The sequence below is a fragment of the Nyctibius grandis genome, chromosome 6, assembly GCF_013368605.1.
Source record: "Nyctibius grandis isolate bNycGra1 chromosome 6, bNycGra1.pri, whole genome shotgun sequence".
In the NCBI taxonomy this organism is placed as follows: domain Eukaryota; kingdom Metazoa; phylum Chordata; class Aves; order Nyctibiiformes; family Nyctibiidae; genus Nyctibius; species Nyctibius grandis.
The window spans coordinates 18,150,541-18,173,734 of NC_090663.1; the positions used below are offsets into that span (position 1 = coordinate 18,150,541).

A 23,194-nucleotide genomic window follows, 5' to 3' on the forward strand; every position below is an offset into this window, starting at 1 on the left:
CTATTTATACAAGGATTATATTAAATACACACTATCAGAATTAAGTGAGGAACTCTATAATTCTGTCCACAGTGAAAACCCTGAATAAAACTATTTTTCAAAAGGCATGTATGTGGTTTTTGAACTGTATAATTTCACGTCTTCTGTCAGAGTGAGCATATGTATTTCTCACACTGTGTGTGTATATAGACATACATACACACACACAAAACAATTTGCTAACAATTAATCTACACAGGCTTGCTACTATTTTTGCAGCTGCCAGTCCCTGAATCTGTCATATTAAATAAGCCAGTATCTGGTAATCGGAGTTTCTTCTTCGGCGGAGTCTTCAATGTTCCAGATCTTTCTTTTACTTTATATTCTAAAGTGCTGTGAGGTACCCCATAAATTCCTTGTGCTTTGGAAACACTCATTTTCCCACTCATTACCATTGCAATTGCTTCTTCCATTATTTCATGATCATACTGCCGATAGCGGCCACGTTTTTTTCTTGGTTGCTTATTATCTTTACGATCCAAACTATCTTCTGTATTTTCTGAGGTTCCATCTACTGTCCCATTCTTAGCATTAAGACACAAAGGAGAGAGGTCCCCATGCAGAAAGTAGGAGTCAACACTTGAGTGAGTTACAGGTCCAGAACATTCAATTTTGTTCTGTTTAGGGAGTGTATTTTTCAATTTTTGAAGAGCTGATCCTTCTAAGACTGAGGAGGTTTTAGAAACGTGGTACATAACATCCAGAAGACCAGCAGTATCAGACTGTGGTTTGGACACAGAACTTATTCTTAGCTGAGGAATTTTTAATTGTACAGTAGGACTTGAAGTTTCATATTGTAGATTTTCACTTTTTTCTTTAAATTGAGTGACCATTCTCTGCAGAGTTAACTGGTGGAGGTAACTGGAAGCTGTTGGGAATTTTAATTCTGAGGTTTCAAGTAGACCGAGTTTACTTTTTTCTGTGCGCTCTGCTTGAGCTCTTGCCCACAAGGCTACTTTTTGTAGGACTGCACAAGTTTCTTTACTGTCTTTAAATGAATAACTATCATTGAAATCTCGAGTTTTGTTTTTAAAAGGTGCAGGCTTTCCTGCTGGTAAGGCTTCTAAGTGGAGAAGTAAAGTTTTTTGAGGTATGCCATAAAGTATGCCTGCTTTATTTATGTCCAGTGCTCCAGACTGAATGTCTTTCAAAGCTTTTGAGAGCAAACCATCTGCAAACTCAGCACTTCTTTCCACATAGTCCTCTCTGTGTCTGTGTAGTCTCCTGGATGGATGGAATGAAACGATGGTAAACTGATGTATGAGAGACTCTCACACAGCTATGGAAGGGAAGGGTCCACTCCTTTATTATACTCCTTGCTTCGGTAACATCACTGCTTCTGATACTTTTTAAGCCTTTGAGATGTGGTAGCTAAATGATTATCCTAGCAAAATGTTACAGTTCTGGTAGGACAGTGCGTCAAAAATCATACAGTGGCTTCTACAGCAGCCCTTCCAAGAACTTTATATCCTAGCTCAGTATTTGATAATATTCTCATGTGCTTGCTATATTCCCTCGTTCACATGCTTGCAGAGCAACACTGTTATAATTTCAATTATACAATTAACGTTCCGTTAAATACCCAAATCCTGAAGGAGTTTTTGTTAGTAGAAACGTGACGTTACCGCTAAACAAGTAATAAAAGAGTCAACCCCCTCATAGAAAATTTGCAGCAATAAGTACATTAACTACACACAAACATCCCAGACTTACACAAAACTAGGCTTTCTACAACAATAAGGTAAAGTGCTGTAGTTAACAATCAAGCCCACTTTGGCAAAATGAAATGCCACTTTAAAAACATCTACCCACTATTTACAGCTCTCTAATTACAAAGTCATATTCATTTTAAAACTTCTTCATATCAGCAAATTAATAAAATGCAACTTTACATCATTCAACAAATACTGCTGTTGTAGTCCTATTTGTAATAAGTTATTTGGTAAGACGTACAGGTGACAAAAAGGGTCCTGCTATGGCTACTGGATGGGAGGATGCCAAGATCATCACAAAATCCGACAAAACACTAGTCCACTAGTTTTGTGGTAGCTTTCAGCAGGTGCAATAACGTTTTTCTTGCTGAATAAAGAAATTTAACCATTTGCCACCACACACCATAGTCAGAACCATGATGTAAGTATAAGTATGATGATTAAGAGCTCTCTCTTGTGCTTGCTCTCTCTCTCTCTTATTAAGGAATATTATAGATAAGTATTTAACTTGTTCATGTTAGTTGAAGAATATTTTAAATCTAAATATTAACACGGTCATTTTTGTCCAAAATTGAAGTTTCCTAAACAAACTCTGAAAGAATGTCTTTACATTTTCTTCTACTATCCTATTTCTTTCAATGTGTTAGGTCATCAACTTTCAATTCATTTTTAGTAACATGAACTAAAGTTTGGTGATTGTTCTGATAACTTTTCTTTAAACAGAAAAAAAGGAAAAAGACAAATGGAACATATGATATATACATAGACACACACTTATGAGTGACAGAAATTCTTCTGAAAGCAAAATAGGAACCACATGTGTGTGTCAGTATATACAAATATGTTATGAACATAAAACCTGACTTCAGAGAAGAGAAACCTGGATTGTCTTTTATGTAAGCCGAAAAGAGTCCTAAACGTCGCTTACCCAGACACTGAGTTTTCAGAACACAATGGATCATATTTTGGTTCTTCCAACCTCGCGCTTTTCTTTGTAGACAGATCTAGCACTCCATCCCCTGCAAAGAACGAGTAGTGATGATAGCAGTTGTTTAAGGATGATCTCAGAAATTTGTCAGCAAATGTTTGTACGTATGGCACAATTTTTAAGCAGTTACTTTATATATCTCGTAAAATTTCTGACATTCCTTTAACAATGTCAGCTGTCAGCAAATGGTTTTATATACTTGTTTTGTAACAAAACTTTTTAAAATTAAGAAAAAAATAAATATAAACCTATTCATAAATAATAAAATCTAAAAGAAGAATCTGTCTTGAACAGAAACATGCGTCTTCTTTCCTAAAAATCGTGTATGCATATATATTGCACTGTTTACTTTCAAGGCAACCAAAACAATGCACTTGATATTATTATTATTCATATATTCATATTTACATACTGTAGCAAACAATCCTGATACCGAAGTTAAAATTGACGTAACTAAATCATAGACTTACAGGATAATTGAGGCTACTAGGGATCTCAGGAGGTCTCTACAGACCAACCTCCTGCTCAGAGCAGGGTCAGCTATGAAACCAGGCCAGGTTACTGGATGAGAAAGTAATACCCCAGTAACTGGGAAGAGAGCTTGAGCCCAAAATAGAGTTTTAAGCATAATGGACCTGTGTCATTAAAGGTTCTAACAGTTTGTTTATACATATTCCCCCTGCCACCCCCACATATATGTAATAATGAAACTGGAGAAATGGGAAGACCTAAACCGGGGTGGGAGTCCACTCTGTTAAATCACTAGTGCATGCTAAATTCAAGATTTATAGTTGGCTGTTGGAGTCTATGAAGTATTGAAATAGAAAACCATATTTTTAAAAAAATCAATATTTAAGAACATTGAAAATTAAAGAAACTAATTAGCACCTGAAATACTCATTCTAGTTTAAGTTTCTGCTTTTTAAAAAAATCACATTTAAATTATAGATAGATCCCCTAGATATACTTAATTTCATACCTTTCTTCCTTGGTTCTCTGTTTCAAACTTGGGCTGTTTTTTATGCCTGAGCTCTGCAAATCCAATTTTGAGTTTCAACATGTAGCTCAACGTTCAGCTCTACAAGCAACCTTATGCTAGCCCTTTTTACACCAGTGTCATTTTCATGTTGCTGCACATTATTTCTAAAACATCAATCAACTGTATATATTTTCCCCCAGCCTCAGTTGCAGACATGAAGCATTGGCTGAATAGTCCAAATGCTAACGCTCAAATAAGCAGTAAGAAAAATCATTAAGGTAGCTCTCCTTTATACCAATACTAAGAAGAAACCAAGTTTTGTGTAATAATAAAATTCAGTTATTTGTTTTGGACTGTTTTTAACAATTTTTGGCTGTTTTTTCCCCTAATTATTTTGTGATATTTGAAGAAGTTTAAAGACAAAAAAAAAGTAGCATTGTAAGTCAGCATAAGGGGAAAAAATCTTCATAAATATGCCACTTGTCAAAGTTGCTCCTTTTCTCCTGAATGCGTTCTTTTCAAAGTCTTCCTTAACTCTAAGAAAGTTAAAGGAAGGACTAGTTAATGCTGATCGACCTTTCTGATGCAGTGATATTCCAGAAAGAAAAGCCAATTAAAAACACTACAGAAATATTCTACAAGGACTATTTGGCCTACTCAGCTGTAAAGTATCCTGAATACCTAAGCTCACAATGTCCCTGAGTCCTGTGCAACAGACAGATTTCATCTGTTGTGTTCTGTCAGTCACACAAAGTACATCTCCCTTTCTTAAGTGTTTGTGTGTTCCCTTTCACAACAGTTTCTCCATCTTCAGCTGATATTCACAGGCACTACAATAAAAAAAGTTCAGAAGAGATCACTGGACAAAGTCACTGGAGGAAAAACTACTTCAAAGTTCACAGCTCATCAAGTTATGAAGAGATAATCATTTCTCTCTAGTCAATCTACAAAAAAAATATTGAAGCCAGATAGATTTTTAGGAAAAAAAAGCCAACAATTTTCATTTCCAATCTTTCAGAATTGGCTTTGACAACACAAGGCCGCCAATAAGTTGAAAAATGACTAAAAAGAACACAGTACTGAAAATGCAGGCTCCCAAACCAAAAAATTACATTTTGGGTCTCTAAAGGGTAAGCAGAACTGAAGAGTCATTTCAGGTTCAAGACAGTTGGTTCCTCCAACACAGCAAATATATTCATTAAGTCTATGATACTTCCCTGAAGACAATGCTTTATGGGAAGACGATTCTCAGTAAAAAGAGTAAAAGAGAACCATAGAAGGAATTTGATATACATACAAAATACCAGATAAAGTCACTACACACCAGGGTTTTATTCTGTGATTTCACTCAAATAAAAAGAAGCAAACAAAAAAAACCATCAAACCAAACAACACAAAACCCCCCAAACTGATGCAGAAAGGGCTGGTAAGCCTAAAAGATTCATTAAAAATTAATCCTAGTTCTGGTAGTTCTTCCTGCTTTGTAGTGGTATCAATTATTATAATGAAGGAGCACCTACAATTGGTAGGAAAGTGAGAGCATTTGCTATAAAGCTTTAGGACCTAATGAAACACTACCTAATGAAATGGATGTCTGTATATATACACAGGAGACACGTTCATTTTGGTTCATTAGATATAAGACCAAAAAGTTTGCAAAGAAGCATCCTATAGGTGGACAATGAACCTTGTAAACCTGTTACTTGCAAGGTAGGAACAGGGTTTTTTTTTTAAACTGAGCCAGAACTTTCTATTATTTCTATCAGATCACTCAAAATAGGTATTTAGGCAAGAATTCTGGACAGGAACTGAATGACATTAGGAACAGAAAAACCACTCTTTAAGATGGTTTTAATAAAAGACATGGAATTACTTCCACTCTTTAGCTGAAGGCATGACTACTAAGACGACAGTCTTCATAAACAATACTATGTAACACTGGATAAAAGAGAAAAAAGTACATTTTTCAGGTCTGCTGCTCATGGTCTTCTAATGATGTTATTTCTGTGCAAATTAAATGATTTTGATATTCAAATAAATGGCTCAACCTCTGGCCTTTGCTTCTCAGCACCAGATCATCAGGTGCACCAATACCAAGATATAACTAAGTGTGAGCAAAGGTCACCTTGAAAATAATCAGGACCACAATCACTTGAAACTCCTCCAGACTAATGATGCTAGAGAAACAGGGAAGGAAGAGCAAGTAGAAGAAACTGTATGGGTCACCCTTGAGTTCCTACAATTGGTATTTCTGTGCTGATTCTAGCAAACTTCTGTTTTTTCTGGGTTTCAGGAAACCCCTCGCTAGCTGTTACGAACTGCCTTACTAGGTCAGACAACCTACTGTACCCAGTCCTCAGTCTCCAGGCGCAGGAAAAACTCCACTCCTAGCATGGGAGAGCACAGCAGCCTGGCCGCTACCTGCGGCTCATTCCTCTCCTGCTCTCCCAGTAGCTGCTATCATTGGATTAGGGATCTCAGAGATACATCCCTGCTTACTCTAGCTTTAGCTTCTAGCCTTGGTTCTGTTAGCTGGGAAGTTGTCCAAGACCTTTTTTAAACCCAGTGACACTGTCCATCTCCACAACCTCCTGTCACAGCAGTTCCTGATGTTCACAGACTGCTGTGCAAAAGCTGCCTCTTATCTATTTTTCCCTTCTAAGAAGTTTCAGCAAGCCCTGCCTAGTTCTAATATTGTGAGATTTAGTAAATAACTCTCCCTTTACCTTATCCATCATACTGTGGTAAATCTCAATAAGGTTTTTCATAGCAAAAAAATGACACTGTCTTGTCTTCAACAGCTTTCCTGATGATGTCTTGCCTTTTTCTGGCTATTTTCTGTGCTGCTGCACATGGAAACAACGTTTTCGAAGAACCCTCAGTAAAAATGCCAAAGCTCTTTATTAATTCTTAACTACTGCTTTGACAAGCCCCTTTTTGCTGACCTGATGTGCTACTCTGTAAAATGAAAAACTACCAGATGAGAAGTATATGGCTATATATATATTGGGTGTCCATGGCAAGGTCTTTGCAGCATCTGTGAGGAGAGGCCAAGGGCTGCCCTGTGCCAGACACAGACGGTTCTAGTCAGTTCCAACAGACCCACTGCAGGGCACAGCTGAGCCCAGCAGCCATTTGGGTGGAACCTCGGGGAAAACATATTTAAGAAAGGGCAGAAAGTGCCAGATGGAGAGAGAAAAAGGCAACAAAAAGAATGAGAAAACAGCAGAGGGAAGCCCAACGGGAGAGGAAAATGGCAGAGAGAAACCATTAGGTACAGACTGTGGACACCCCACACCCATTCCCCTTGCACCACAGGGGGGTGGTGGGCACAAGGGAATCTGGAGTGAAGCTGAGCCTGGGAAAGGGGGGAGGAAAGATAGTGCTGTGTCTTTTTGTTTCCACTATCTGAATTAATAATTAAATATTTATTTTAATAGGAAATAATTTAAGTTAATTTTCCCCAAGCAGAGTCTGTTTTGCTCATGATGGCAAGCGGTGAGCAATAACCACGTCCTTATCTCAACTCATGAGCTCTCCTTCCTGTTCTTCCTATTTTCTCCCCTGTGCCACTGAGAGGGAAGCAAGCAAGTGAGAGTCTGACAAGGAGCTTGACTGTTAGCCACCATGGCAGCAAAGGGAGAAATAAATACCTACTCCCCTCAAAAATGTACCTTTTTAGGGTGACCTTTTCATGCAGAAGTATTAAACAGTTTCTTGAACGTATTTACAGCTCATACAATTTATCTTTGGGAATATAGCATGTATACCTTCAAAAAGCATAGTCTTTGTTCTATGGTAAGAACAGTATATTAAGAAATTAAAAAGTTATTTTTAAGCGTTTGGAACTCTTTTCAATAGCCCTGAACATAGCAATCAAGAGGCCATGTGATCCCAGCTGCCATACTTCAGTGTGGATTTTCAAAAGATATGAAACCACTTTTCAAAAATTAAGAATTGTTTACAAATTCTGGACCACTCTTCAGAAATCTTTATTTTGCTACAAACTTTGGTGAATTCACATGCACATTGTTAAACTGGGTATTAAATGCTATTTTAAATCATTTAAACAGAATTTTTGACTTGGGTTATCCTTATTTTTCCTCCTCCTTCAATAATAGCCAACAACAGTGACAAAGATACAGGACAGCTGTAAAAAATCCACGCAGCAAAATGTCACATGTTGCCAGCTACCTTCTGATGTCTTCTAATATATGAAGGATCAATGAAACAAGGAAACATGCAAATTCGCTTGCATTTTTTCTGCTATGTTCACACAATCATTGTTTCTAGAAGATACAGCAACAAGAATAAACTCGTGTAGCTAAACTAACAGTCTTAGATTATTTATTTGTACAGCTTACACTTCTGCCTCTTATAAGTCACTTTGCTTAGCTGCTTGAGAGTGACCAAATCTCCCATATCTATCAACGGAAATAAGCTTCTGCAGCAAAGTTAGCTCCTGCTGGGAAACGCTCCCCAAAGAGCTCAGCATCATGAGTGCACAAGAAAATAAGGTATTCCAAGACTGTCTGTTTCCCACTCCATGTTTTATTCTGCAAGGATGCTGCTTTTCCATTGGCTAAGTTTGGAGGACAAGTAATATTGAAAAAATACACAATAACACCCTATTTTTGTTAGATGCAGTGCACTCAAAACAAATTTTCTTTCACTATACAGAATATTCTTTTCAAGGTCTGGACAGTCTTAAGAGTTATACGGATTAGGAAAAAAGAGCACAATACTTCTGGAGACAGTTGCTTCTAATTGACTGATAATGAAGTAACTGCACAAGAATTAAAGCACCCTGCTAAGTTACCACACTTCCACACACAGAAGAAAGCAGAGCATAATTTGGGACTCTGCTGAGAGTCAGGTGCCAGCTGGACACACCTGGATGCCAGTGCTTAAATACTCAAGTACTGAACAATTCAGTACCAGGAGTGCAATAGGCTGGCCTTGGCCAGTAGCTAGACCCCCACCCAGCCCCTCTCTCACTCCCCCTCCTCAACAAGGGGCAGGGAGAGCTAAGATGAAAAAGGTCATCAAGATAAATACAGGAAAATAATTTACCAATTACCATCACAGGCAAAACAGACTTGGGGAAAATTAATTTATTGCAAATTAAAATGGATTTGGATAATGAGATAAAGATAAAAATTAAAGCACCTCCCTCCCCACCCTACCTTTTCCCAGGCTCAACTTCACTCCCAACTCCTCTACCTCTCTCCCCCATTCCCAGGTGGCACAGGAAGGCTCAGCACAATTCCTCTCTATAGCTCCTTCCTCCTCACACTTTTCCCCTGGCTCCATTGTGGGTTCTATAGGTCGCAGTTCCTTCCAGAAATACCCAGCTGCTCCAATGCGGGGTCTTCCACGGGCTGCAGTGTGAATATCTGCTCCATCATGGTCCTCTCCCTGTGCTGCTGGGAAATACCTGCTCTGGTTCCTGGAGTGCCTCCTCCTTCTCTAACCTTGTTTGCTCTGCTATTTCTCACTCCTCTGCCTGTCCAGCATTTTTGCTTTCTTAAATATGTTTTCACAGAGGCACCACAAACCTCACTGATGTCTTCGGCCTGTTGTGGGTCTGTCACAGAGCTGGCTGTGCCTAGCACAGGGCAGTCCCTGACCTCTTCTCATAGATGGGGCCCTGCAGCCCTCCCAAACTACCTCAACCTTGCCATGTAAACCCAGTACACAGAGGTATCACGTCTGTAAGTGTCTGACCTGAATATTTTGGGAGAACTTTAGAGATGGCCCACAGATACTGGAGGAAAGTAAGCAGCTTTCTTAAATGAAGATAAGATCACCCAGACATCTTCAGTGGCAGAATCTTTTTTCAGAATTGAGGTAGCACTTAGCTTGGATCTGCTCAGTGCAAAAAAAAATGCTTCTAGTGATCTGGAAAATAAAGCTTACTCCTTCCTCTCACAACTGAAGTCCAAGAATCATTGCCATAGTAAAGGAACAAGACTGTTTATTAATTAGATCATTCATTTTAAATACAACTATTGTAAATACAAAGCATCTGCCTAAATAGAAAATGAACCTCAAGTATTTATGTTTAGGTCTTTATCTGCTTCACAGGATTGGAATTAAGAGGATTTCAACCTTGAGGATCCATCAGAGCAATGCACAAATTTGAACTTCCTATTCTGTTACTGACACTTCATTTGGAAATTGTAACAGGAATTGCAAATAGCAAATAATAAAAAGAGTTGCACAACTAAAAGACACTACTAAGAAGGAAACCACGGTATAGTTTTTACAAGTCTCCAGACTGAAGTATACTATGTTAGACATAGAATAATATATTTTTAAAAATAATCCAATTAAATTTCACAATTCCCTACTGTAAGCATGTAACACTTCAATATATCAAAGCTTTCTTCAGGAAAAGGACAGAAGTCAGGGGTAGATAGAATAATAATACATAACCCCTGACAATAGCTAATTGAAAGAACTTTTAATGAATCATTACACCTAGAACACAATGCAAATAAAAAGAGCAGGCTGACTTTTTCCATCTTGATCTTACTTCCTTGTGTTGCTACCACTACAGTACAAAGCTAAGGTAGCTCAAAATTGATATGTTTGTGGGAACGGGAAGTGCAATACAACTTCCCCAGTAGATAAGATGGCTTGAAACTTTTCTCCAGCTACAGTCTTGTTTCAATACTTCCTCTCACTTCAGTAGCTCTAAACTTCACAGCAAGACTAGTTATCTTTAACATCTTCAAAGCACTCCAGCAAATACGGCAGTGTAAGTTCTGAGAATATACAATATCTTACACAGTATACAAGTTTTACATAGTAAACTATGTATGCTGAGCAACTATTTTAGCCTCAGATGTTTTGCTGAAGACAAATTCTAAACATGATGTTTTCCCTCATTATAAGAACAATTCAAACAATATAAAAAAAGATAGAAATACCTCAATTTCTCTATACTTTAAGGTTTTTTTGGACAAAAGATAAACGGATTTTCACATAGCTGAGGATGGCAGGAGAACTTTCTTCTTGTCCCTGCCCCATTCACCCTCTGCCTTCCTTTTTATTCCTCAAAGATTTATTTGGGTTCAGCGAGGACCAGAACCTGTCTTTGGGGACTTTGCTCCCTCACAGACATTTAAAAATAGTTATTCTTTATAAGCAGCTCTTGAAGTAAGCAACAAGCTATAGTGCTGATATCAGGAAAGTATTTTTTATTGCCCTCGCAAAAGAAACTTTCTTCAACCTGGCCAATTATAAATCTCTAAAATCTGTAATTCATCCACAGAAGAGGTATGTCAAAGCACAACAGGTATTTTCTCAGGATTTAATCTGTACAAGGTATTCGCTAAACCCAGGCAGGAACGGGTTTCTGCTGACCACACAGAATAAAAGTACGAATTCCACAATTTCTTAATGTTTCTGCTGTCAAAGAGAAGGGATGCCTAAAGTTTAATCTAGGAAAGGTATGTTTAGTAAATCCATGTCAGAATTCCCTCCCCTGCCTGCCAAGGATGTGCCATCTAATTAAAGACTGCATCGTTAAGTACACAAATACAAAATCTGCTTATATTCTGACCAATGTACATTTTTTAAAAAACTTAATTCTGCAGTTCTACCTTCTTTTAACTTTTTTAGTATGGCATGTGACATTCAGGTAAACTTTTCCCTTTGGTCTGCAGTATTACTGGATTAACATGAACAGAATGACCTTTGCTCTCTGAAATTTCCGTAGCTTTCTCTCTTTTCTCAGAAGGCTTCTTAACAGCCATTTCTTTAACAAAATCTTGAACCACTGTTACCTGTGACAGCCGCAGGTGAGCTGACTTAAATTCAGTATTCTAAAGCTGAGAAATTCCGATGCCACTTATTTAACAGAGGCACTCAGAAATGAGAATATTTATCTGCTAACACACAATATGAAAAATGTTTTTAGAAATAACGTGTTTTCTGTTTTTAACAGTTCTTTTATAATATTTTTCCTGGTGTTTAAAGGAAAATGTATGAGTTTTCCTTCAATCTTATTTTAATCACGTAGGATAATTTTTTTTCCTATATACTGATTACTACTTTGGAAAGACAAAACACATAAAAAAAAAGTATGCGTCAAATATCTAAGGAAATAAGACATAATAAGGTAATAAATGACAGCAAAATACAGATAAGAAGATATAGACATTTACCTTGCTGAGTATTCTGTTCTTGAGTTCGATTCACAGTGAGGTCTAGAGGGCTATCCTGTTCTTCCTGAAGGGAGTTTTCCGTTTGGTTCATTTGGATACTTTTACATATCAGACTCGGTTCGAATGATGAACCATTTCTGTTCTCTTGAATTTTGCTACTTTTTGAAATGTACTCAATCGCAAACTGACGGATCATTTTTTTCATTAATTCCTGAGCAACTAGGGGAATGTTAGGATCACAGTTCTGAGGAAGATCTAGGAATAAAAAACAACAACACAGGCAACAGATGTATTAAAACAAAATTACTTTTCTTTAAATAAATACTTCCTTATAAGCACAACAGAGGCGTGTAATAAGTACATGTGTAATGAACACATTAATTCACATGTCTAGTAAGTTTTTCTTATGAGTATTCCTAACTGGAGGTCACATGGAAGAACATGTTTAGCACATATCAGTAATTTTTACCTTATTCCTCTGTCATAGCATGCAAGTCAAACTATGTGGGTAGATAAATAATGCAAGTATGAGAGTAAGAATCTGTATTTATTTTTGGTAAATAAGTTGAATTTTCATTTGCAGACAATTAATTTTCAGCTTTGAAACTAAAGAATTTTGAATAAAAACAGTGGAAGTTAAATAAAGCTATAATTAATACATAAAGAAGTTACTTTCAAAGAACAACTATAACAAAAATAATTAAAGTGCAGTTCTATAGACTAGTCCTTTTTATAACAGAACAGCTGGACTTTTGAGGAGCTGATCTTAAAGAGAAAAAATGTTTCACCTACATATTAGGTTATAATCCCTGTTGTAGATTCAGGATTGCAATGTCAAAACTGATATGATGCTACTTAAAAAGTCCCATACAAACTGTAGTAATACAAACAACTGAATTTTACAATAAAGTTGTAAATTTTTATTGTAAAATCTTACAGGATTTTCAGGATATTTCCAGGACATTTTCAAAGTGCTACCAATGAAAACATTTGGGAGAAAAGCTTTATTTACTATTCTAAACTGTAGGTACCCTATTTTTTGTTTGTGTATGTGACAGTTCCAGGGAAATAAGTGTTTCATTTTAAAAACACAAAAATAAAAAAAGGATGAAACATGAGATACCTATGACTTTATTTTATCTGTCAGCTAGAAAAAAGTTAAACCTCTTATTAACAAGCATAGCTGAAACTACATTTGTGAATCACTGAAAAAGGAATTCTAATGTAAGCAGAACTACCAGAAAGATCAACAAAATAAAGACAAGTAACTTATCATAAGTAACAATGTATTTAAGAAACTCACTTAAAGTAAGCTGTGTTACTCATCAAATGAAGTACTGCGTTGAAGACTGCAATACTTCATTTCACAAGATCACCCATACTCAATCACAATTGCCCATACTCAAAGTTCTATGTTCTTCCTTAAGCTAAACTGGCAGTAGTAGTACTCATTTCACTATCCCACTCTTCCTTCTTTCCTTCAACTCTACACACACACAAACCAAAAATATCCTTTCCAATGTTTTAACCACGGCCCATCCTTGAGCTCACAGATAATGAGTGAAGCAGATTTCATCAAGAAGAAACAGGGATTTAAAGATTTAAAATAAGCGTGAATGTGATACAGAAGAATTAGCTTTTAGGTCAGCCTTGATTGCCTGAAAGAAATGCCAAAGGACATGGTGGTAGTTACTGGGATACTTAAATTAATCTGAAACAGAGAAAACAGTTGATAAATTGAGTTTTGTTTTCACAGAAGTGGAGAAACTGGGTCAGGTAGATGTTTGCACGCAAAGTATAAATTTCCTAATAGGTAGTTTGGAGGACCACGCAGCGTATTTGCTCAAGCATTTTACGCCAATGAAGCTTTATCCATCTACTAGCAAGAAAGTGACCGCTGAGGTCAAAGAATGCTGCTCAAGTTTAAGATGGACACGTAGAAGACTTTTTTTTTTTTTTCCTCGTTTCAGGTTTATTCAAAACATATTCCACTTTAGGAATTCATTTTCACCAACAGAGTATTGCAAGGAATTAAACACACATGTATGCGATCTGCTGTCTAAAGCATACGAGAGAGCAGCTGACTGTTCAGATGCTTCTTGTCAATACCTTTTGGCTGGCCTTTCAGTAATGCTTTACAAGATAAGGTGAAGCTCTGACATTTTCAAAGACTATATGCTAGAAACCTTGGCTTCAAGAGACCTTATGCAGGGCATGACAAAACAAGTCTGCTTATGGTTGAAGCTGTATCTTCTGATAATCTTTCAACCAGATCTCTAACAAGATTTCTAAAATTGATAGGAGTTTCTAGAGGAGAGGGTATGAGGTGAAATTCTAAATGATGGAGGATACCTACAAAGAAAAAGATCTCTCCCCATCATGTAACACCCAGGCACAGGTATTCTTTGTTTGTTAGTACTTCCCAGTTCCTAAGTAATGAATCCAATAAACGTTCAAGTGGAATTTTCTCATCCTAGAGACACACTTACAAGGAAAGAAAAAAGTCAACAAAAAGATATTGAAGCAGTAAGGTAACTGGTGTAAAAATGCTAACGTATATGCAAAAATAACAAAAGAACAAGAGTAGTTAGGAGACGGAATTGAAAAACTGAATTATCTAAGAAGCGAAGTAAGTGTCTGCATAACAGTGGAATCCTAGCTCTAGACAATGGAAACTACTATCAATAGCTTAGCTTAAAAAAAACAAAACAAAACACAAAAACAACAAAAAACCCCCACAAACCAAAACAAACCCAAACGCAAGCAAACAAAAAATCTGACAGCCAGTAATCAAGAAACTCATAAAACGAAATATACAAAACATTAACACTGAATAGTCAACAGATATCTGTTCTGGAATGACCCTGCTCATATAGAGAAGTTAGTTTGTTGTGTGCACCTAAGAAAAACCTCTTAGAAGACTTTTGGAGAACAGGTAATCATCACTGCAAATGGGAAAGATAGTTATTTTACATCCTGGTATGATCTGAGTCTTTAAAAAGCAGAAGATCATAGAGTACAGGGGATGCCTACCACTAGCTGGGAAACACAGCAGCCTGGAATAAATTTTTGCTTATTAATCACCATCTCCAGCCTCAATTATTATAAAACTGAAAAACAAAACTCCCTCAGAACTGACAAGTTTCTATTGCCTTTCTATTCCATTTCAGACTCTTCACATTGGTAATAACTCAAGCATGAATTGCTTTTTGACACTTGCAGGAGAAGCTTGCTTTTCCATTAGGAGCAAAGTCACCTTTTGACTTAGTTGGAATAAAAAAGGATTTATTTTTTGCTCTTATAATATTTTCTTTAGTATTAGTTTTAAGTTTTTTTCTAATTGATTTCCAAATACTCCCTATGGAAGAATAAATGCAGCAAAATTTCTCATATATTCAACCGCTACAACTACTGGCAGTTTACAGATTGTAAGCTAATTTACTCTAAAAAGGTAATACTGTGGGGTGTGTGTGTGGGGGGGGGGGTGTGTGTGTGTAATACTGTGGGGTGTGTGGGGGTGTGTGTGTGTGTGTATCTCTGAGCATGTAATCTGGAAGATGTGCTCCAGGGGTGCATCTGAAGTGCTCTTGCTGCTAATGCATATTCAATCTACAGGGCTAGACCACAGTTAGTCTAAGCTTAACTGCCATAAATGCAAATAGTGTCACTATCACATCTTCAGCAGACTGTTCTATTGTGTAAGTCATTAAATCGTAATTCGTGTTGGAAGGACCTTGGGAGGTCTCTCGTAAAACTGCACGCTCAAAGCAGGGTAAACTATGAGATCAAATCAGGTTGCTCTGGGTTTTATCCAGTCAGGTCTTGAACACTTCCATGGATAGAGACTGTATAGACTCTGTGGGTAGCCTGTACCACTGCTTGCCTGTCTTCATTTTTCCTTACACAAAAAAGAACATCTCGTTTCAATTTGTCTGTAGTCTTCCATTGTCCTGGTATGCACCATCATAAAGAGTTTGACCCTGTCTCCTCACTAACCTCCGCAGCGGTACTGGAAAGCTGCTCTTGATCCATTCCTATTAATGCTGCTTTGCTTCCTAATGAAGAGTGAAGCTGTGGACTCATAACTTGTATTATGAGGAAGAAGTAATTTAGAGTATTTTGAAGCTTGAAATAATTTCCTACAGCTCTCCAAATGATATAGAATAGAAATGAGAGATATGTTAGATATTCAAAGGAAAGAAGAAAAAGTGATATAGTTTCATATACTATTTTATTTTTACACACTGTACATTTCTGAAAGAAAACAGACTTTAAGGGTAAATGCAACTTTTATATAATGTTTTATCAATATAAGACTCCTGAGTGATCAGAATAAGGTACACACACTTGAAGTGTATTATATAAAGTCTAATTACTTACATTCAATGCCGCTAAGTCTGTATTACTATACAAGAATGTAATGAAAACATGAAGAGACCTGCAATTTTAAGCTCACAGTGGTAAAGTTTCACTAACACATGGGAATTTTGTAATTAGCCATATAACATTTCTAAATGCAATTTAATGTATTTTGGGGTAAGAAAAGTATCAGGTCTGAGCCTAAGCTCTGAGCCTAGCAAATATTTCTTAATTATTATCAGCAGATGGCACCAGATATACTTTGTATGACCTAAAAAGTTTTTATTATAAGATGTTCTATTCTAACATGCTTTATTAGGAGTCATGATTATAGCTACTTACGAAGTTTGAAATCTACATGCCTACATCTGTTTAAACTTCTGTTTTTCATGTAGTTTATTTACAACACAAGGCAGCTGTATTTACTCCATGGATCATGTACATGCATGCTACTTCAAACCCAGTAGAACAGTCTCTAAGGATTCGGAGTAAAAGGTAGCTCTAGTTTCTCTCAGATCACTGGAGACTTCCTGATATTATTAAGATAAGAGAAGGCTACATGACACATTTGTATGATACAATCTGATAGTTTTCTGCTTGTGATTGTAAAGATTACAGTCAGAATGCAGAAGGCGGCAGTAATAAAGATTATGTGTAATTATGACTAATTGCAATGATTTATTTTAATTCAAAGCTCACATTTAGGATTAAGACTTCCTTAGTTTATGTATTGCACCACCTTGTAATTATTCAAATCCACATTCTTAACTATTCTGTACATTAACACTATGTGTGATCATTAGACTGCAATGCACAAAGTAACGACCGACTTAACTGATAGTTCAGACTTACATGCGTATTTGGCAGGGCAATAGACAAGGAGTTAAAAGCTTCCAAAGTAGTGCCCCACAACAGCATTCTATTTCTTGAAAACCAGTATTTTTTCATTAAAAACTCAAAATAGTGACTTAATTTCTCCTCTGATACAATACCAAAAGGCAGTGGAAATCAGCAGGGAATCACAACCCACCTTGTATTTTTCAATCCTGTTGTGTGACCAGCAGAACTAAGAACACCTGGTTGCTTCTCGGCAACCTGTATTCACTCCAGCTCTCCCCTTTTCACAAAAAGGCCACCTGTTTTCTAGAACTACCCCCCCTCAACAGCCAGACTGTCCCAGCAATATTCTTAGCTCTACTCGTAAACTTGTCCACTGTTGGATCACCAGCAAGTTAAAAACAGAATAGAGCAATTTATCCAAGAGCCATGTATCGTGATTAGTTTAGTTAAATTGACCGATCACCAGACAGAAGGAATAAGGGCCAAGTTCACTCTAGTTTTCTGTTCTTGTAAACGTTAAATGGTTTTCCTTCCTCTACTCGATTGCCATTTTCATTATATATAGTCATATCTCTAAGGATTTTCTTAACCGTTGTTGAAAATTACCAAGAAATTCAGAAGTCAGTGAAGACAGTAACACTGGCTGGCAGGCAGTCAACACAAAAAGTATGTTTTACTTCCTTAAGAAAGCAGCTGAAATCCTGCTAAACATTCTTTCCCGATGAATTTGAGGAAGAGGGATAGCAAGGATGTCATACAAGTTTACCGCACAAGCTGTGATAGAGTTTTCAGTTCTTACAGAAAACTTTCAGATTTTTAAAGGACAAATTGGATTTCTTAAAATTATTAATAGAAAGGAACTGCAGGTATTGGATCAAATAGCATGTACTTCTCAAAACTACACACAGAAAGTAACACTTTTTTTGTAGTCTGAGATTATGTGTGCAAGATTGTATTTTCACAGGTTTGCCAAATTATGTATATACTGTCCAAGAAGCATAACCAGCTCGTGATATCTATGTATCTCTACGATATAACTAAGCAAAGAACAGGAGAACTCAGAGACTTAAGTGCAGGTATACGGGATGGTCTAAGAAAGCCATAGTTATGAATGGAAATATTTTAGAATATGAGAGATACCTAGAAACAAAGAAGAACTTCAAAAAGCTTACAGGGAAATTATGGAAAACATGGCACTGAAGATACTTGACAAAGCTTCTTTGACAAAGCCTGAAGAATCTGGAAAGATTCAAGTCATCCTGACCATTTTACTCCCTCTAATTTTGTACATCAATTCCTTAATTTCCACAAAAGCTTTTCAGGTTTCTATCTTCTCCTGGTGGATCATGTCCTGACGATAGAACCTGATTCACAACCATGAATATATTTAAATGGCCTTTTCTCTTTTTTTGGTTTTGTTTAAAGAAGTCACGTTAATATTGCATGGAGAAAAAAAAAAAACTTCCAAGAACATACAGTGTGGAACACTAGAAACCCAGTAAATTAATAATCCACCATCAAAATGTCTGATCAAGCTCTTAAACAGCTATGGTTCTGCCATGCAATGATGATCACATATGCCACACTCTGTAATATTCACAGTAAAAAAAGACTAATATGTATTTTTTTTAAAGCACATCGTGTTTTTTCCTTGTAACTGCTTCTTTGACAAAAGAAAATGGAGGTATTTGAATGTTATGTTAAGTGGAAAAGCACCACAGTCTACTCTGCTTATAACACCAAATGGGTAATTAGAGATGTCAATACCTAAGAAGAAAGCATGTGGTTTTCAGATATATTGTTTAATGGAAACAATGTTTGACGACAAAAATTACTTTGGCTTTACTGAGGTGTCTGCAGAGGATAGGACTTTCCTGCAGACAACTATCTACCAAACTGATCTTTCACTAACACATAGTGAAGATAGGTTCCTAATAGGAAGACTTTGTTACTTATAGCCTCTCAAGTGTTTACCCATCAAGGCAGTAACTCTTATCATCCTCTCGAAAGAGGAATCATCTTTGTCTGGGATTCTGCACACAAATCCTCACCCATGAATGCCTGAAGGTTGCATGCTGTAGACAACGATGCAACGTGGCTGCATGCTTAGAGATCTTCTGAACTAGTTTCCTGATGTCAAAAAAAAACCCCCCAAAAAACCAAAAACACCCCCCCCCTCCCCAAACAGTCTGCAAATTAAAAAAACCCAGCCATATACTAACTTGTTATAAAATAAAAGGACAAGGCCAATAAACGCAACTCTCAAATTTGCTCACTAGTCTCAGAAGTTGTTCACAGAGGCCCTAAATGAAACTGTGCTAGTTACAACAGTTAAGAGACAGTATATGATCTTGAGGATCTTGCAATCCAAATAAGCTTTACTTCCAAGCTAAAGTCAGCTGACCAAGAACTCTACTTTTTTTTTTTTGACAATGAAAGGGCATCTGTTTTAGGTCCAGGTATAAGAATTATTTCTTAGCTAAACAATTACTTGAAATTTTTTGGTTCCTTTTTTCCTAAGTTGATAACTGATCTCGAAAACCTACAAAAATTCAAAAGGCAGACTTGGGATTTTCCTAGTAAAAGTCGTCTTCTTCCTCCTACAAAGCCAAGACAACTACTTAAATTGGTTTCACCTGCCCTTTGCAGATAGAATATTTTTTTGTCCTTTTCACGTCTCATAATTTGAACAACTTAAAAGACTTTGCTGGAAACTGAACTGAAACAACATTCTTAGAAAACTCCTCAGCAAAGTACCACTTACCCAAGAATACACAAGTCCTTCAAAGAATCACAAAAACAATCAGAAAAGACTTTGTTTTTGTTTTTCAATAGACAAAACCCCTTTAACCTAGCATTACTGATCTGGCAGATCAAAAAACCTAAGGAAGATGCTAAAAGCCAAATGCTCTTTGTGAAAAACTTTACCAAAGTCACTCATTCTAGTAAGGTGAGGTCATGCCAAGTTTCACTTCTCCCATGATGAAAGTTCCTCTTAAGGAGAATCAAGAGATAGCATTTCTAGCAGAAGCACACAAAGCAGGCAAATGTTGAAAAACACTGTACATGAAGACCAAGAAAAGATCTGAGAAAGTAGAAATTTGAAGGAATTAAAATACCTGCCTAGGGAGATCCCATGCAACTGGGCCCATGATGAAAATAATAAGAATTTCAGAAGTAATGAAGTGGCAACTTCACTGGACATTTTATTTTGAATGGAAAATAGTTGGTTTTAAAGAAAGCCAAGGGACAAAGATGGACTCAAAATGCTGTTGCACTCCATTCAAAGTTCTTTAAAGCCCTAAGCAAAATGTAGGCTGAACAGACAGATAATATGTACAGAAAAAGATTCCACCCACACCAGGTTGAAGGGCATAGTAATCTCTTCCTGCTACAGCAAGGTAAAGGTAATAAAGTTAACTTTGTTTTTTTTCTCCCACCTATGTGAAAAAGAGTGTGTCTGACTCTCTAATTCTTTGTTAGAACAAGACAGGGCTGTCACCCTAGTCATACTCAGCTATTTTGACATCCAAGTACACCTACTAAACCCAAGAAAGTTGAAGTTACTGAGTAGAGCTGCATTCACATTCCTCACACAGAAGTTTAAGGAAGAAAATGAGTATTTTTGCTGCTGTTGACAGTGACTAGCTAAGTAACTTACATGGACCAAGCTGACTTGTCAGTCACTCATGTACTGCTATAACTTGCTGAGTGCCAAAGAACAAGGATAGTCAAAGAGTTATGAGTTACTACTAAGTACTGTATTTTGACAAGAAGTTTCAAACTCTGACTTGGATGTATTTGAAGTAGCAGCTTTTGTGCGAGAAGATCCCAAATCCCATTCTGTAATCTCTAAGACACATTCTCTCACCTAAAATGGTCTTCCTGCTGAAAACTAGAAGGGAAAGTTTAGAAACAGAAAATGTTTAAATGCTTAGAATTCCAGAGAAAGGCATCTGAAGTTGCATGAAAACAAAGTAGCAGCTCACAGTAAAAAAAAACAAACAACAAAAAACCCCACAAAAAACCCCAAACCAAAACAAAAAACAAAACAACAACAACAAAAAAAACCAACCAAAACAAACAATAAAAACCCAAACCCCCCAAAAAACCAACAGGGATTCAAGAGAATAACACACAATCCAATAGGACTAACAGCAATGGCAAGTAAGACGAGCAGTGCTTCATTTGGTGATTCAAGTAAGCAAAGAAAAAGATTAAGGAAAACCAAAGGAATAAAGAGGAGAAATAGCATTCAGCAGATAAATAAAAACTACTTAAGAATCAAAATCAACCCTAAATCATTTGATTCTTCTTAGATTTGTGTCATATTTCTTAATATAAAAGACACGCTTTTATTACCTTTCTTTCGAAAGAGTGCATTTAGATAGTTTTCTGCTTGGCATTCAATCTTATCAGTGTTGGACTGGCCCTGAGATGACAGTTCCTCTGTAGGCGTTGACTGTGAAGAACCGATAACTGATGCACGATCCTAGAAGACATAGGAAGATTATAATGTCTTTTAGAAGTTAGACTACTGGTAGTGCAATACACAATTAAATTATTGAGCTACTGAGTGAAAAAGAACCACTAAAAAGATATTTACTATAAAGCCAAACCACCTCACTCACTCTCACAGCCAAACTATCTTGAGTCAAAATGCAGTGTTAACCTATTTGCAAAATTAAATTCTCTGATTCTTACTTTCATTCCAAAAACTGGGTGTTGGGGAATCATGCTTGATATCATGTTCATACTTACACTCACCGTTTCTTTGTGTAAATTACAAAAGGAACATTTCTCATCCATAGACCAGTCAGTTAACTCTTCTGGCTCACAGTCTTAAAAGAAGAAAAAAAAAAAAATAGATGTTTCAAACAAGTAAAAATAAATTTTGAGAACAAAATACACATCCTACAATTATCTTAAATAAATTCCATTATAATCTAATATGCATTTACTGGTACAATGTAGTCAGTAGTATTCATTTCTGATATTTTCAAAGTCTTGTCTGGCTCACATGGCTCAACTTTCAAATAGCAAAGGGCACCTTTCTTAAAAGGGAAGATAAACTCATACATTTCAGTTGATTACCTACCACTGTTACTGGAAGCATCCGAATCCTGTAAATAAAGCTCTGAATTCCAATCATCATTCTTTTTAACAAAAGCGTGCAAACTTGTAGCAAGGAATTAGGATATGGACTCCTCAACATTTGAGCTACATGTGTTGTACTTACACTATTTTAATTTGATTTATTCAGAAAACTTTAAAATAACTTTATATGTTTTATCAAAGACGTACTTCAGTCTTGAGGGAATATAGGACTTAAATAGATTGCCTCTATCAAGTCCAGTCTTGTACTGAATGGAGACATGCCGTGTATTTTCCTTAAATAAGTTATTAAGCTCCATTTCAAAAGTTAAAGAGTTTTCCACCACATACTCTTCTCTTCCTGAACCACCAATTGCTTTAAAGCTTTTCCCAAACTGACTGTGCTAATAGTTAGAAATAACTTTCTAACTTCTTGTTTAAATTTACTCATGGCAAGTTACTCCAGTTTGCTTTTGTGGCAACATTGTTCTTATACCTAAACAGTTATTGTTCACTGGTATTTAGCACCTTGATGTATTTACAGAGAAAATCATTATCCCTGCTTTACACTTCATTTTGCTAGGCTAATCTAGTCCACCTGGTTTTCTCTCACAAGGTTCAACCCCATCTTTTCTGCACCATTCTCACTTGAACACCTGTACCCTGAACACAGCTGATCAAGATGTCAAGATGGTGTCTTTCTTTTACATTTACACCAGACTTCCTTAAACTGTAGGCAGTACTTTTCCTACAGTACCCCAGTTGTGCATGAGTCTTTATCACAGCTGCAGCATTTTGTCAGATGAATATGAACCTAATTAACTACAATCCCAAGGTCCTTTCCAACCCTTTCATTTCCACCTAAGCAACTCCTCCCAGCCCCTTATTAATTACCAAATATCTTTCCTCCTTTTCTCTGTACCACTAAATAACAATCACAGTTCTGTTAAGAAGGTTCTTGAGTTTATCTGCTTTCAATAACACACTGTGGTAGGCTGACCTTGGCTGG

General features: G+C 36.7%; 1 protein-coding gene across 1 annotated transcript in view; it reads right to left on the bottom strand.

The window, feature by feature from the left end:
• Positions 1-23,194, bottom strand: part of LCORL (ligand dependent nuclear receptor corepressor like) — an 84,522-nt gene that overhangs the window by 27,317 nt on the left and 34,011 nt on the right. Inside the window, 4 exon segments of the mRNA XM_068403735.1 lie at positions 2,680-2,770; positions 11,893-12,147; positions 21,454-21,583; positions 21,859-21,932. Coding sequence (XP_068259836.1) covers positions 2,680-2,770; positions 11,893-12,147; positions 21,454-21,583; positions 21,859-21,932 — 550 coding nt within the window.